Genomic DNA, 17572 nt, shown 5'->3' with positions numbered 1-17572 from the left:
TGGAGATTCCTGCATTTACACTTAATGGACCTTGCATTTGGGAGGCAGGGAGCAGAGAAAGTGTTATCTAGATTTATATATTTATGTTTACAGAATTGGGGTACAGGCCAGAGGTGCAGGAGTGGTGAGATGATTCACCAGAGACAGAGTGGGAAGCAGAACAGGCAGAATGATGAAGTACATTGCTGAAGGGAGCAGTGGGCGGGTCAGGAGAGGTCTGCTGCGCCACGTGGGTCACCTCCAGGTGGGGATGGAACTCGTGGTAAGGTGGCTTCAGCGAGCTTCATGGTGCTGCGCTTTACCCCATTGCACCAACAGAGAGGGCCCCTGGGAGTTATTATTTTCTGACTTAAGTTGCCAAAAAGGACTAGTTTTGAGGGAATTGAGACTTGCTGCACTCAAGAAAATTTATTTGGGTGATGGAAATACTTTGTATTTTCAGTGGTTTACGTGGGTACTTGCTTTGTCAAAACTTAGCAGGAGTCCGCTGAAGATGTGTGTACCTCTCTGAGAGCAAACTATGCCTCAATTTAAAAAAAAAAAAAAAAGATTTGTTTTGCTGCCTTCGGATTGTGTTGCTTGACAACAACAACAACAAAGTGACCAACATAAAGCAGGTCCTTACATAAGCAGACTCTTCTCTAGCTCTCCGCTCCTGCTTCTCACTCCTAGTCTCCACCCCCTTCCCACCTCCCTCTCCTCTCTGTCTCTCTGTTCTGTCTTTCTCTCTCTCTAACTCTTAAGTGCAAGGTGTATGCAGTCAGATGTGAGTGGGGATCACACATCCCTGGCCTCAAAGACTCTGACTGGTATGGGGACAGGTGGGTCAGGCTCCGCATGACTGTGTGGAATGAGGGGAACCCCAAGACCAGCAGTCTGCCCTCAGAACACCCACCTAGCGTCAGGTGAGCACAGATGCAGGCAAAGCAGGAAGAGATCAGCATCAGATGAGAACAGGAGTCAGCAAGGGCCAGTGACTTGGAAGAGGCCTCCACTGAGGGAGGGTGGGCAGAGTGGAGGTGGGAAGCAGGTCACTGCCCCACTGGCCCAGACTCAAGACCCAGAAAGGGAGACAGGAGAGTTCAACGATGAGGAAGGTGCCTCCCCGGTGCTAGGATTGGGGCACACCTTGAGGTCTGCAGCCAAATCCCTGGCTTGCTTCATTCTCTTTATGAATAGTTCTCTGATAGGTAAAGAGGGAGCATCACAGGTTTCTTTGCATTTCTTGTAAATTTTAAAACTAATACACCCTCAGGGCCTTCCTGGTGGTACAACAGGTTGGAACGCAGCACTGAAAGGTGGGTGAGGCCACTTCAATGCAAGTTCGATCCCTGCCCTGGAAGTGACCCACATGGTGCAGCAGACCTCTCCTGTCCCATGCCCCGCTCCCCTCAGCAGTGTGTTTCAGTCAATCTGCCTGTTCTGCTCCCCACTCTGTCTCTGATGAATCCTCTCACTGCTCCTGCCTCTCTGGCCTGTACACCAGTTCTGTATTCATAAATAAATGTTAAAAAAAAAAAAAACTAATACACCCTCATCAGTGCAACTAGAAGCAACCCAGGTGTCCATCCACAGGGGTAGCTAAACCAACCTTTATGACATATATGTGCTGTTACAAAAAGAAGTGAGCCATTTGTGCAATGCAAAACAGACAGGGGTCTTCACAAGTTATGCTGAGCAGACGCTCACATAAAGGAGTGTACAGAGTAGAATTCTATCTCCTTAAGGTTTCACATCTTCTTACGGTTGGGCTAAACCAACCTCTGTGGAGAAGCTTGGAGCAGTGATGCCCATTGGGGAGAGATGGGAGAGCACAGGACCCCCCCAGTACTCTGCGTTGTGGCTGCAGTTTGAGCTACAGTGTGCGCACTTCTCAAGAAAACAGATTGAATGGGGCAGTGATGATGTGTGAATTTCACCATGTGGAAGTTGTATCTACAAACATGAAAGACCAGTGAACTACAGCTGAGCCGCATCTAATGAGATGCCAACGAAAGTGTTTAAGGTGAAGGATGCTAGGATCTGCTTAAGACAAAGTTTGTTTAAAAAATAAAATAGTGCAACTCTTTTAACCTCTTGGAATGCTTGAAATTTTCTTAACAATGGGTAGGGGAAATGCTACACACACTCCAAAAATAAAAAGAGGAACGGAGATTGGTAGGTTGCACGGAGATTGAACTGCATCTGGAAATTCTTCCAGGGGTGGCATTCGTTGCCTCTCTAAACAATCTACTCTGCACTATTTGATGTGAAATTTTCAAATCATCTATTACATAGTAACACCCAGCACATGCCCCGTCCAGTACCAGGAGGAGGGTAAAGGCAAGTATGTTCCTGCCTTCATGGTGTTTTCATCTGAGGTACTGAGGCATTGACAGGGTGCTGGGTAAGTTTATTAAGCAGCAAACAGGGGTGCCAAGGAAGTGGGGTCCGGTAACCTGTGAGTGACTGGATGGGGAATGTGGCCCAGACTTAGGAGAACTTCCTACACACTGGTCCTTGTCAAGGTTTTAACATGGGTTACTTCAGTTCATCTTCCCAACCACCCCATAAGGAGGGAACTATTGATATGTCACCCCCATTTAACATGGCAGAAAACTGAGACTTGGGGAATTTCCTGATCCATTATTATTCAGCAAGCAAGTTGACTGAGCAGGGGTGCAGGAGCTGGGAAGCTGGATCTGGAGCCAGTGTCAGCAAACTAAATGGGGTCAGCAAACTTGTCTTGGCATGGGTCAGAGTGGAAATATTTTAAGTGTTTTGTAGCCATGCTGTCTCTGTCAAAAGACGCAGCTCTGCCATTGCAGCATGGAAGCGGCCAGAAATAATGAGTGAGCTGAGTTCTGATAAAGTTTCATTCATAAAAATGGGTGATGGACTGTATGGTCCATGGGTCATAGTTTTCCACCCCTGCCCCAACAGTCTCCAGTGGCTGAGGGGTGTTACTCAGTTTCAACTATAGGAACCCGAATTCCTCAATGTTGTCTCTGTGTGGAATTGTGGGTTCAGACTACAAAGAATCACAACAAGCTTGGAGACCCTCATTAATGAAAACAACAAAAGCACACCCCTGGCTGCATGTTCATTTCTAAAGAACAACTGCAGAGGAAAGAGTGCAATAGCGAAAAACACTCAGAAGTCCCAAAAAAGTTGTTTTAACATTTCAAGCCAGATTTAAAATTTCAGTCATTCAGTTCTTTGAGACTTTTTTATGTGGATAAAGGAAAAGTGCAAAAGCTTTAGTTGATCATGATTCACTTTTAAAGGATGTAGCTAGGGGCCTCCTTGGTGGCACAGAGGTTAAAGTCTCAGTGCTGTCAAGCTGTCACCAGCCACTGAGGCCTGAGTTCCATCCCCGGCCAGGGAGCTGACACACATGGTACAACAAACCTCTCCTGTCTCTCTCACTGCTCCTGCTCCCCTCAGCAGTGTAGTTCAGATCAGCCTGTTCTTCTCCCCACTCTGTCTCTGGTGAGTCCTCTTACCCTCCTTCATCCCTATACTTCTGGCCTATACCCCAGGTCTTGTATGTAAAAATAAATAAAAAATAAATCTTTAAAAATTAAAAACAAAATATTGGGCCAAAAGAATTTTCCTGCTTGGAGCTCTGCTCTCACTGGCTTGTGCCTCCCTGGTGATACAAGGGACTAAAGTGCAGCACTATGAAGCTATTCAGAGCCACTGCAGCACCAGTTCAATCCCTGGCCAGGGAGCTGACCTACATGGCACAGCAGACCTCTCCTGTCTCACCTGCTGCTCCCTTCAGCAGCATATTCCTGTTGATCTGCCTGTTCTGCTCCCCACTCTGTCTCTGGTGAATCCTTTCACCCCCCCATCACTCCCCCGCAAATACACACCTCTGACCTGAACCCAAGTTCTTATATGCATAAATAAACAAACCTTTAAATAATAATTCTGCACCCCTACCCCCATGTTTATTGATGCTTTATTTACAATTGGAAAGACATGGAAACAGCCCAAATGCCCAAAAGTGGATGACTCGATTAAAAAGATGTGGTACAGGCTCTCCCTGGTGGTGCAGTGGGTTGAGGCATCACATTATGAAGCTCTCCAAGGCCACTGCAGCACAAGTTCAATCCCGGGCCCAGGAGCTGACCCACATGGTGTGGCAGACCTCTGCTGACCCGCCTGCTGCTCCCCTCAGCAGTGTGTTTTGTCAGTCTGCCTGTTCTGCTCCCCACTCTATCTCTGGTAATCCTCCACCCCCCATACCTCTGGCCTGTACCCCAATTCTGTAAGCAGAAATAAATTAAAAAACCCACATGCCTTTTACAGCAACATGGATAGAGCTGGAAGGGACCATGCTTAGTGAAATAAGCCAGAAAGAAAAGGAAAAATACCGGATGGTTTCACTCATAGCAGGAGTATATTGGACCAGGCAAGAAAATAATAATAATGATGAAAAACTACATACCAGAGACATTTTGTGGGGGTGGAGTGGGGAATGGGATCAAAAATCATCGGGAGAGGGAAATGCACTGGACTATGGTGATGCCACATGGGTGATTTGGTGATGGGAAGTCCACGGGGATTGCAACTGAGAAGGAAAAATGCACAAAATGATGTAAAAATAAGCTATTATATTATTTTTTTTAAAATTTATAGACTGGGAATTTGCTAAAAGGGTAGATCTTAAATGTTCTCAAGAAAACAATGGTAATTATGTGCTATGATGGAGGCCATAGTGGTAACTATATTTGTATGTGTATCAAAATTTCAAACCATTATACACCTTAAGCTTCTGTAATATATGCCAATAAAATCTCAGTAAAACTAGGGAAAGAATATAAAATTAAGAACTCAAGAGGATTTCTGAGTTTGCGTTCACAGTTTCAGGGTCTGTCCAAGGTCCATTTGACTGAGGACAGTGCCAGTGAGTTCTTCACCCCACATAGAGACCGCCATCTTGTTCTGTGAAGACCCATCTCCTCTTCAGCACCAGTCAGGGTATATTGGGATTATCACAGGGTCAGTGTAGACAGCCTACTTTGGGCAGAGAATTTCTTTCAGTCCAAGGTGTTTGTGAGATATTCCTATGTATTGGCTTCTTTATACCAACTTCTTCAATGAAAAGAGGAAAATCTGCTCACAACCTGTTGAGGGTCTGTGGGAAGTTAAGCTACCAGTTGGACAGGGATCAGGCAGTTCCACCAATTATTTTGCTTGAATTAACCAGTTCAACCCATTGCTTCAGTGTCACAGCGATATGCTCTGAGTCCTTCATTCTTAGAAAGGTATTTGGTGTCTGGGAATAAATTGCAGCCAGGGGCCCATTAGATGGCTGGCTCACATGGGTTGTGGAGGAAGGGGAGATAGAGTCCAGCATATTTTCACTATGAGAAAAGATTGCTCCAGGGTCCCCCAGAAAGGCTTCACTATTTAGGGCATGTAATATTCACTCACCAAAAGATGAACCAAAATACCCATCGCTAGGGATCCTCCCTCACATGTTCCCATACCCCAACCCTGGAGATGAACTGGTAAAAGAGTAACAAATACATACCTTAACCTTATCAGAAAGTCATCAAGTCACTCCTCTAATGAAACCACTTGCTTCTCTAATGAAAACCATCCATCAGCCTCATTTATCCTTTCTGTGAGCCCAAGTGAGAGCTTGACTCCTGGCAGGACTCTAGAGTGGGTGTGAGTCCCAAACCTAGAGGCATATACAGGTTTCCAAAAATAGTGAAAAGTGAATGTCAAAGTCCTATCCCAAGCACCTTTGGAGATCAGACATGAATTTAACCTTTGCTTTTTCTCTATCAGCATTTGCATCAGAATCACAACTCACTGGGCCCCATCCCCAGTTTCTAATTCAGGAAGTGTGAGTGTGCCCGAGAATCTGCCTGTCCAGCATGTACCCAGGTTGCACTGCTCTGAGGACATGTTGAGCTCCGCTGCCCTAGGCCAGCAAACTATGACCCAGGCCAAAGCAGGACAGCTTCTCAGCACTGTGGCAGAAACTATGATTTTTTTATTGCTTGGCCCCTTAATCTGCTTTACCTACTGTGTCCAGTAGCACAGCCACCACTCATATGTGGCTCTTTATTTGAGTTCTTTCAAGAGAAAAATTTTGTTGCTCCGTTGCATGAACCGCACTATTGGTGCTCAGAGGTCACATGTGCCTAACAGCTTCTCCTGGGACAGCACAGATGTAGACCATTTCTGTCATCACAGGAAGCCTTACTTGACAGCCCTGATCTTCAAGAATTCCAAAATTGTTTCTGTGTTTCCCGTCAATGTTTAGCTGCTAACTCCATGGTATTTCTGTGATAAACAAACCCTTTTATGCACAGCAGCAACAGGATGTAAACGCTTCTCACTGCTGACTCATTGTGGCAATCCTCCTCTACCTCTTTCTAGCTCGCTAGGAGGAGGTCGCAGGCATTTTAATGCAAAAGAGATGCATTTATTAATATTTTTTGAAATAGTGCACCCATCACCCATGTCATAAAAATTACCCAAAAATCATGCCCAGAAAGTGAAAGCCCTCTGGTGGTCAGGTCAGCAGGGCAGTGAAATGAGCAACAAGAATCACACAACACAAGGGAGAGCACTGGAGTGGCCTGAGCCGGGCAGCAGGCGCCACTGCTGGAGGGAAGGAGGTGGGCCAAGAGTGGACAGTGCAGGACTCTCCTGGGTGTTCTGGAAGGTGCACATTCCTGCTGCAAGCTGCAGAGCACCGGCCCCTTTTGGTTTCCAGCCTGGAGGAGCAGCTCGGAGTGACTGACATTCAGAGTTGCTGGAGTATTCTGCACTTGCCCTTTCAGAAACTTAACTGTTTGATCCTTTCTCACAGATTCGGCTGAACAGCAGGGGACTGATTTACTCCGTGGGCTTGCTCCTGGCCTCTGTCTTTGTCACGGTAAGTGTGCAGTCCTCTCGCCACTTGAGTTCCCGTGGTCCCTCCCCCTTGGGTTCTTTGGCTACAGCATTTATTTGGATATCAGATGGGCTTGGTCTCCTAGCAATGGGTTCAGTTGACCTCCAGATGTCCCATCTCGGAGGTGACTGTTTCCTCTAGAAGTAGATCCCAACAACCCTCCCCAAAGCCAATTTCCTTCCTGAAAGGAGCCAGCCTCCTGTCAGAAGCATGGCCCAATCTCATGTCAGGCACAAACTATTTTAGCAAAACTAAAGGGAAGAACCCATTTTTTTTTCTGCAAGATTACTCACAGGGGGTGGATTCTAACTCATTCTCTGTTCCAAGTTACTAAGCATCCCCATCAATCCATGAATTTGGCCAGTACTCAGAAACTAAGAAAATATCTTATTGAGAGTACCATTTTATATCATTCCTCTCCCTTGGTCATTACATGCATTTGTATAATTTAATATTACAACTCACCTGACATGTTTGGTATAAACATGTTCTCCCCAGCACTCGCACTGCCTCCCAAGAAGTGTCCACTAACATAGCCACCTAGCAGAGGGAGAGAAAGCGCATTTGGGGACGTAGGGTGGTGACCAGAAAGCTCTCGGGATCACTTCGGTTCAGTGTGTGCTTGAATTTAAAGTGAAACCCATTCGCATGGCCGAGCACTTTCCTCTCCCCCTGCATGGGAGCAGTGCAGTGTGGATGGGAGTGTGGCAAGAGCCAAAGCATATAAGCATGCCAGCTAGAGAGGGACTGAAGGCTGGAATCAGATGCCCAGGAGTGATTCTAGCAATTGCTTGTGGAATTTAAGTGGGGGTAAAGGCAGAGAGAGGGTGTGAGGTGAGTGAAGTGCAGTGAAGCAGAGAAGGCACAAATGAATCTGCACTGTGGTACCACATGGAATGAGCAGGAAAGATGCATTGTGGTCAGAGAGTGGGGTGCTGGATGCAGAGATTAGAGAGCCTGTTCTGCTACTGGGAATCAGGTTACCAGCAAGACGCATCCAGAGGGTTGCACCTGTGCTCGTACAACTGCAGAACTAAGTTTTTTATTTGATTTGAGTTTAAATGGGTGCAGCCATGCAAGGCTGGCAGATACAGTGCAACCAAGGAAGGGAGAAGCTGGGTGGGTGCCGGGAAGACAGATTTAGTGATCGTGAGATTGCTAACAAGACTGACAGGACAGAGTGGCAGTGGATAGAAACTTGCAGTTCTGAAAGAGCCGGGAGAGACCAGGCTTGCAGAATTGATGCAACTGAAAGGGCTAGAATAAATGTTGGAAAATTTTAGATTTCAGGCTCAGTGCCTCATAGAGGCAGAGAAGGAAAACAGTGTGTGCAGCAACCAGGTCAACTTCCGGCCTCCAGACAAAACAACGGGAAGGGGGTGGCCACCGCCAGAAGGCCAGGCGACCTCAGGAACAGGCAGGGTCTGCTTGGGGCAGGATGGCAAAGAGTCAGACCACTGGTGCCCACCCAGAGTGGTACAGGGTTAGAGCTGTGACTATGTAGATTGGCCCCATCATTGTGCCTTTTAAAATAGTTTTCCACAGCCAGCTGGTTTTGACTTCTGTCTACTTGATTTTGATGTCCTACCTTCCAGAACATGAGAAATGAATTCAGCAGGTTCGAAGACCACCAGGGCTCCTGCCCAAGAACCTGTGGTGGGTGCTACCTCAGGGTACCCTTTGACCCCATCCTCTGTGTTGCAGGTGTTTGGCGTTCACCTGAACAAATGGCAGCTGGACAAGAAGTTGGGGTGCGGGTGTCTTTTCCTGTACGGTGTGTTCCTGTGCTTCTCCATCATGACGGAGTTCAACGTGTTCACCTTCGTGAACCTCCCCATGTGTGGCGACCACTGATCCGCCCACAGAGGCTCAGTTCCTTCTTTTCTGTGCAATACAAGACCCGGCCTCACCCCGAGTCACACGGGCCCCCAGGGCCGGGGTGTCCGTCTCTCCCCCTGTTCACAGGCCTCTGCTCCTGCCTCGGTTGCCCAGGCTCTCTCAGCTCCTCCCCTCACTTCCCCCTCCGGGGGTCCTCCCTGTCACCCACCCACCCACCCCAACCCCTTCCCACCTCCTCCATGTGAAGACATTCACGTGAATTTTCAAGCTCCATTTTTGAACAGTGACTGAGATACTAGAAAAACTGGCTGCTAACTGGCCCAAGCCAGGCAAAACTTACTACAATCCCTCCTTCTTTTTTAAGTTATTGGATGGAAAACTAACCTAATTTATGACCTGAGACTGTCGAAGAAATAGAGAGGAGAGGAAACATTGCTTCTAGGTAGCGTTTGGGATTTTGTTATGTTTTGAGGTGATTCCTAGGTTACTGGGTTTGGGGGGCGGGGTGTTTCGCTTTAAGGGACATCCCTTTATATTCTTTTTCTTCCAGAGATGGAGAGCTTCTCTTGCATCTTCTTTCACTGGGCTCTGGACTAATCGATCCACAGGTTGTCCCTGCTGTGTCTTTTGGGATCCGATCCCGGGCACGTTGGCATATGCATGGAGTTAGTGCTAATTAGAGCAACAGCAGGCAAGGGCACCAGGAACAAATGGATGTCATTTCGTGCCCAAGGATGCCTCCCCACTGGCCTAGGGGCGTAACCTAGGGGTGCAAGGTTTTTTAGGGAGAAAACAACTTTCCACGTGTCCATTCTGACCATCGCTTTCTCACTAGGTTCTTTCTAGTATTTCAAAGCAATAGTTCCAACCCGCCTGAGGCCTCTGACGAGGGCCCTGGTTAAACAATCCATCCACCAGGTAATAGGCAGTGAGCGACAGAAGCTTCCCAACCTGTGAGACCTTGAGATGTGCTCTCATCCTTGGGATTGGGGTGACAGGGAGTGACCCAGAGGGAGTGACCCAGAGGCCACCACTGCTTTCCATGCAGGAGTTACAGACACTGGTTTCTTGGAAAATGGAGAGAAGCGCACTTTGCACAGATGTCAATAAAGTCCCAATTTGCCACTCGGTATTGAGTACACTGGACCCTATCAGCTGTCTCTTTGGCCAGCGTCCTTCCTGATGGGATGCCACCGCCAAGCTGCCACGGCTGCCCCCTCCCTTCCCGGAGGGGTGGCAAGGGAAGGAGAAAACAGAAAACTGACACCTTTGGAACCACAGAATGTGTTCAATGCAGACTCGCTCCTGGGCATAAGTTATTGTGAACGTTGTTGCCAATCACTGCTCAACAACCCTGCTAGATTTTGTATGATGCTGAATTATTATGCAGACTAATTCCACGAGTGGAGACCCACCCATGCTTGTTACACTTGTATTTATTGAAACTGTGGATTCTTGCCCGTGCTGTCCCTTGTATTTACTTTAAGCACTGATCACTTATCATTCATGCGGTATGGTTTTTCTCGTCCCTTGTACACATCCTGGTATGAATTGTAAAAATAACCTGCTACAAATTGGTCGAATGTTTCTGTTGATGGTGCAGACCGAGGCCAGCGTCAGCTGATGGGGCACCTGCCCAAGGAAGGAATGGGAAGGAAAATCACCAATTTGGGCTCTCAGAGCTAAGACACACTTATTGATTCTGTTGCACATTTTGCACTGGTTTATGGCGATTGTTTTCTTGGACGGATAGTGTAAAATAAACTTCTCTGTTCTGTATCTTCCTCAAGCGGAACGCATTCCTTTCTCCCCTGGCATTTTGTATGTTTCACACGGGTGGTGAATAGACCTCATTTGCCACTCGGCCAGGTATTTGCCTCCTACTATTTCTAGGTTGACTTACCTGGAAAATGGGCAAACTCCTGGCAGATTGCCAGTATGAAATAGCGAGTCATGGGTCCCCTCTCTTTTTTTTTTTTTAAGATTATTTATTTATGCATACAAGAACTGAGGTACAGGCCAGATATGTGGGGGTGAGAGGATTCACTAGAGACAAAGTGGGGAACAACAGGCAGATCCACTGAAATACACTGCCAAGGGGCACAGTAGGTGAGACAAGAGAAGTCTGATGTGCCGTGTGGGTCACCCCCCTAGCTAGGGATGGAACTCCCAGTACAGTGGCTGATGGTAGCTTCATAGTGCAGGCTTTAACCCTTTGTGCCACCAGGGAAGTTCCTCCCCCTCTGACTCTTGAAGGGACTTGGAATCTGTAGGGTACAAGTGATATTAGGAATTCTTTCTGAATTCAGCTGGACATAAGAGGAAGGATAGTCTAGGACTGATGATGATAATGCTCAAGTTTACCATCCTCTCTGATTTTACTAGTTTTCAATTGTGGAAATACTTCTACAAAGCCAGTCCCTTAAAAGAGATAGTAGTGCATAGCTAGAGTAAGACTTATTTTTATCCTGCATGGATAATTTTTATGCTGTGGATTACTCAGATCTAAAAGTGGACCTGGATTACTGAACAAAGACAGGTTTCTCCCTGAACAATAGAATTCATTGAATCAAAAGAAAAATAGCTGCCAGTTAATTGGCTTCCAACACTATTTATGATGCAGAGTTACAGGGTCACCCCTATTACCAACCACTAAAATACTCATAATCTTCCAGCATAGTCCACTGACCCTTCTATACCCAGTCTCTACCCTATCCTTCTTCCTCTGATAACCTCAATTCTTTAAGTCTTACTTCTACAATTTGTCATTGGTTTGATTCTGTTTGATTCTTTGTTTCTCTAAATTCCACATCCTTGTGAAACTATGAGATATTTGGAGTGGATATTAATTATATCCACTCCAGATCCATCCAAATTCCTGTAAAGGGAAGATGTGTGTATATGCCACATCTTCCTAATATACTCATCCATCATTGAGCACTTAGGTTGTTTCTATGACTTGGTTATTGTCAATAGTGCTTCAATGAACATAGGATAGTATATATCCCTTTGAATTAGTGTTTTTGTCTTCCTCAGGTAGATACCCAAGAGTGGAGTAGCTCTTCTTCCCACTTTTAAATTGGGTTCTTAGTTTATTATTGTATGAGCTCTTTGTGGATCTTGAATATGAGCCCCTTGTCAGATGTATGATGTGCAAATATTTTCTCCCACTCAATAGTGTACCTTCTTCTTAATGGTGTTTTCTCTCACTGTGCAGAAGCTCTATAGTTAAATATTTATATTCTCATATTTTTCTTATCATTGGAAACAAATCCATAGAGACATCACTAAGACCAATGCCATGAAGTATTTTTTTTTAGTCTTACATCCAACTCTAATCCATTTAAAGTCAATTTTTGTATATGATGTGAAACAATGTTTGCATGTGGCTGCCCAGTATTTCAAACACCATTTGTTGAAGACATTTTCTTTTCTCCAGTACTTACTCTTGGCTCCTTTGTCATAGGTTAACTATCCATATAAGAACGATCCTCTTTCTGAACTCTCAATTCTACTTCTGTGGTCTATATATCTATTTTTATTTCAATATTGTACTGTTTTGCTTATAATAGCTTTATAGTATAGTTTGAAGTTTAGGTGTTTGATACTTTTTGTCAGGATTGCTTTGGCCCTTTGAAGTCTTTGTGATTCTATATAAATTTCAGTAGTGTTCTATTTATTTGAGGAAAGTCACTGAAACTTCAATAGGGACTTCATTGTATATACCTTTGAGTAAAATGGACATGTTATTGCTGTTAATTATTGAGGGAAGAATGTTTTTCAATATCCCAAACCAGACAGTATCACAGCCATTTTCTGGGATGTGCCAGTTTTGGAAAATTCCTTAGGCCATAAACTTCTGCGCTAGACAGACATCTTTGTAGTTCTGAACAAGGGAAGATGTGGTAGAGTCTGTGTTTCCTCTTTAGTGTATCCCAGTTGACCCCACAGGAAGGTACCATCATAAAGTCCTCTATTTCTAGAAATTATGTTCCCAATTTGGCCCAGTCCCGAGCCTGCTAGTGTTAAGTGCCAGAATGCTTACTCTTCAATAGACTTCTCAGATTCAATGAGAGGTGATGACAAGAGGAATTTTCTAGGTGACTCTATCCCTTCCAAGGGAAAGTGTTATTCCTACCATTATAGGGACAATGCACATTTGCAGGCATATGTTGTGTAGTTATCTCCAAAAAGGCCTAGACAGAGGGTAGTGTGGGAAGCTGCTTATGATGCTTCCCCAAGCCTGTTACAGCAGCCAGTTGAGGTTTGCAGTTACTAATGTGCATGCTAAAAATCTGAGATTCTGTATATCTCAAACAGCAAATTTGAATTCATCCTAAGCGCTCAAGCTTCAAATAAAAGCCTAAATGTTAAAAAGGGGGGTGGGGCTTGGGGGAGAGGATGAAATAGTATAAAGTCCAGAGAGTTTTCAATTATTGTATAAAAATAAGGAAAAATATCTAATGTGTAATAGGGTAATTAAATGTAGCTTTAAAACCTTATCTTCATCTAATATAAAAATATTCCAGTTGTTGAGAAAAAAAAAACAAAGTGGAAAATTAGTGATAGTGTTGTTGCCTTTTCTAAGGTACATTTATTTTTTATTAATAATTGTTCCATTAATAAATAATTACCCCAATTATTCTGACATATTGCAGTTAACTACTTTGAAGTCCATGGGACATATTTTTATGCTGGATTTTGACTCATGCTAACTAGTGAGTCATGTTTATTTTGATATGTCCTATAATGCTTGCTCAACACACACCCACAGACACACACACACATAGCATCTAACACCAAAACGATGCATAAAAACAATCCAGCAGATCGTCGCAATTCTTCCAAATAGATCCAGCTGTCTGTTATCATACAACTGCAGGAATGAGGGAAATTCAGCCAACTTTTCTCAAATAAAAAATCACGTGTCCATTGCATCATCATCCAGAGATGCGGGACATTGTAGAGATGCTGAAAGAGTCAGGAACTGAGGCCATGGACTAGCAGAGAAGAGTAACAATCTGCACGTGTGAAGGATAAACTATGCCATGTTTTAGAATTGATTTCATATTGAACTTTGGTCCAAAACACGGAGCAGAGAAATAAAAATTCAGAATCTTTCAGATGGTTTGCTGTTTGCACTGGGGTGCATTCCTTTCCTTAATAAAATATTCCCAGTAGTCATAGTACTCTTAGTAAGTTTTTACTAAGCTTCAGTTTAGAAAACAAGCTTATCAAATGATAGAAATTTCAAAAATAGTGAGCAGTTATAGTGAATACTCATTTTGATTTTGGTCTTTTTCAACAGGTGGGAGGGGAGGGAAGATTGAAGATTACAGTTTTGGCATTTATGCAGTTCAAGAGTTTTTTCCTACTTGAATTCATTGACATTAATGTATACATGCATGCATAAATTATACTTTTCTTCACATACCTTCTAATTTAAACTGTTTATATAAAAATTGGATTTGATAATGTATCATCTGACTTGTTGGAACCATTAGCTAATAATTGACTCCAGAAAATTTCAAGCAATCCTTGCAATGAAATATAACAAGGAATTTCAGAGTCCTGTAGCTTTGGAGACTTCTGAGTCATGCCTACAGGTCACTGGTAAAAAAGAGACACTTATATGCCAATATGCTTTCAGCATAAAATTAAGTTATTGCATAAGAAAGTACTCCTCTCCATTTCATATCTTTATACATATTTATGTGGTATGCATAATCATGTGTGTGTAAAACTACATATTTTATCTCCGTGATTTGAGGAAGGGTGATTCTTTTTCCAAATCTTGGGTACTAAAAATATGCTCGTTTTGGTTATCTTTACTCCAACAACCAATAGGTTTGAACCACAATGACCACTGCTTTATTGTTGAGACAATTTTAGTGTTTACAAGTTTCTAAAATATCAACTCTAGAATATCTAAAACTGTGCCATATCAGGTTGAATTTTTCCCTTCAATTGCTTCAAAGTTAAATGTTATATTTAACTTCCTGTATGAATAATGCATTTGTCACATTTACTCATTTTATTGTTTAAATGGTGTTTCCAAAATTTAAATACACATTGGAATTGCCTGGAGACTTATTAAAATACAGATTATTGCGCCCCACCCCTGGGTTTCCACTGCAGTAGGTCTAATGACAGGCTAAGGACATTTTTTGTTCCCACTGAAAGTTTCCTGAGTCAAGGAGCAAGTTTAGACATCGGTATGCAAGTGCAGCAAGGAAGGGGGAGGATAGGAAGAAAAAGGATGTCTCCTCTTCAGCAATAAAGCATTTCATGCTTGACTTATGCCAGTACAGGGTGGTCAGGCCAAAGGCAAGGAGATGTTCTAGATCTTTCCCTACATCTCTTCATGCACCAAGAAGGCACTGTATGCCCCTTAGGGGAGTATCACCAGCCAACAAACACGCTCCCAAGGTTGCATTGTAACGTGAAACCCACTTGTATGGTGGTATAATTGAATACTGGGGGTTTCTTCCTATTTCCAAGACCCCTCAGTCATGGAGGCATGAGAGTTGTATTTCTCGCCAACTCTCAGATGCTACTACCACTCTTTGAAAATCACTAGTGTAAATAATGTATTTTGTACATAAAGCCAAATTTTTTTTCTATGCTACTTTCACAAATATCATTGGTCTACAGTTTATAGGAAATACACACAGAATTTCTTTGGTTCTATAAAAAACATCTATTTTTCTTTTTACTTCCACTGAGATCTATGAATGGCAGAAAGCAGAAAAAGAAACATGGTAAACTCTTCATTCATTTCCTAACATAATGTCTACTCCCAGCTAAAAAAGTATTAAATTAAAACCAACCCATATCAAAGCAAATGTCTTAAGATGACGATGCAGGAAAGCCAAGATGGTGAGTGGAGTAATAGCTCAAGAGAGATGGGAACAGGCAACCACTAATTTCATTCAAATGTAAAAGACTTAGTATAAACTACAAGAAAAATGAACAGTGAACATAAGAAACATTTTCTGCACATGAACTCATACCTGCACATTACAACCAAGCATACCTAACTCTTGAATCTAAAAACGTTGTTTTGATAAAAATCTATCTAGCAAAGATGGCTGTGGCTCAAAAAAGAAATTAAAGGTTTGCCCCAGAATTTGTTTTCATGGTCCAAGTGCTTTAAACAATATGCCTGTGCCAGGTTCCTGCCTGCCTGAGAAACAAGAACACACCAGTCACACATCACCTGCGAGGGTCTCAAAAACCTCTATCCACAGTGGCCACGAATGCAGAAAATGATTGCAACTCCCGGATGAGAGACAGGTGTGGTCCTCGTGCCCATGGCCAGGTGTTAGCTCAGGTGAGGGCTCTTGGCTTTCCCTCAGGGCCTAACTGTGCTCCCAAATGACAAGGGAAAGGCAGCTCATCACACTTCTAGGTAGAATTTCAAATGCCACCTAAATGTTAACCAGCAGTACTTCTTAGGAAAAACAAGAAGTTTGAATATTTGAGAGACTTTCATGCCAAAAAATTTGTTCATCTGTCATAACCAAGGCAGATCTGTGATCAGTGAGAAAAATCACTAAATTGAAGGCATTATTTATCTCTTAAAATGCCTGGTATGAACATAGTGATAGAGTTGCTCATGGTACTCTCAAATGCAGTCTAACAGAATTGCAAACTTCAAGCTCTGTTATAGTATTTCAGAAAAGAGACATGTCCCTGTAATGCTTTAAAATGAGTTCACTGGCTGCACAGAAAACTTCCCAGTTTATACCTATGACTTCTGGAACAAGACAGCCTTTTAGATGAATGGTGAATTTCCCCCTCCCTAGACAGTGCCATGAAAACCCATATGCCATATATCACCATTTCTTCTGAGGGTAACCAACAGAGACTTGGTGGTCTGGAAAGCCCTCAAATGTTTCCCTTCTCCCCCTTTTTTTCCTACTGCACTTTCTATCTGCAGTAGTCTTAATTGTTCCCACTTGATGTTTTTTCATAGGTCACAGACAGTCTGACCTTATTTCTCCCTTTTGCTGGATGGGTGTGGCCAGAAATGGATTTTCCAATGGTTTTCATTGTTATTTAAGTGGTTTGTTTGTCTAGTCCCCAAAACAGGGAGAACCAGGGTTACTGCATACCCAGAATCTGTAGTACATGGAGTAGAAATGGGGCAGTTTTTTTGATCCTTCCTGGTGGTGCGACAGATTAGGACCCAGCACTGCAAGCTGGCAGCAGCCACTTCAGTGAGGGTTCAATCCCCAGCCCAGGAGGTGATCCACACAGCGCGGCAGACTACTCCTGTCTCGTCCGCTGCTCCCCTCAGCAGTGTACTTGTTGATCAGCCTGTTCTGCTCCCCACTCTGTCTCTGGTGAATCCTCTCACCGCCCCTGCACCTCTGGCCTGTACCCCAGTTCTGTATGCATAATAAATTTTTAAAAAAAGAAAGAAAAGAAATGGCAGTTTAAACTCAGACTTCAAATAAAAGGATAAAAGTAGAAGAATAAAAGTATCCTTCTTCCCATGAAACCCATATTTGGACTGAAGGGCAAACATCTTAATCTGGCATTTCATATGGTATCTGCATTTCTCCCAAATGAGAGCACAGGATTAAATGATCACTGAGGCAGCCACCAGCTCAGATATTCTATTATTATAGAACAGAGGTGATTTCCCTCTAGAAGTTTACATATTGTGTGAATACATCAAGAGTGGTGTGAGCTTCAATATGAAAGACCACAATTATGTGACATGTTTTCGTTCATCTGTAACTGGATTTCTAGCTTTATGATTGGGGTTATTTAAATGTTAAGTAATTTTGGACATCTTCTATAAAAAAAATCTACCCCTTT

General features: G+C 43.6%; 1 protein-coding gene across 1 annotated transcript in view; it reads left to right on the top strand.

Annotated features, from left to right (window-relative positions):
- SLC24A3 (solute carrier family 24 (sodium/potassium/calcium exchanger), member 3) overlaps positions 1–8959 on the top strand; it is a 457509-nt gene extending 448550 nt beyond the window's left edge. The window contains exons 16-17 of the mRNA XM_004687143.2: positions 6821–6886; positions 8609–8959. Coding sequence (XP_004687200.2) covers positions 6821–6886; positions 8609–8758 — 216 coding nt within the window. The 3' untranslated portion in view covers positions 8759–8959. The remainder of the gene's footprint in view (positions 1–6820; positions 6887–8608) is intronic.
- Positions 8960–17572: the final 8613 nt, after the last annotated feature.

The sequence above is a fragment of the Condylura cristata genome, unplaced genomic scaffold (assembly GCF_000260355.1).
Source record: "Condylura cristata isolate star-nosed mole 26May11 unplaced genomic scaffold, ConCri1.0 scaffold00022, whole genome shotgun sequence".
NCBI lineage: Eukaryota > Metazoa > Chordata > Mammalia > Eulipotyphla > Talpidae > Condylura > Condylura cristata.
This window is presented reverse-complemented; position numbering and strand designations above follow the sequence as displayed.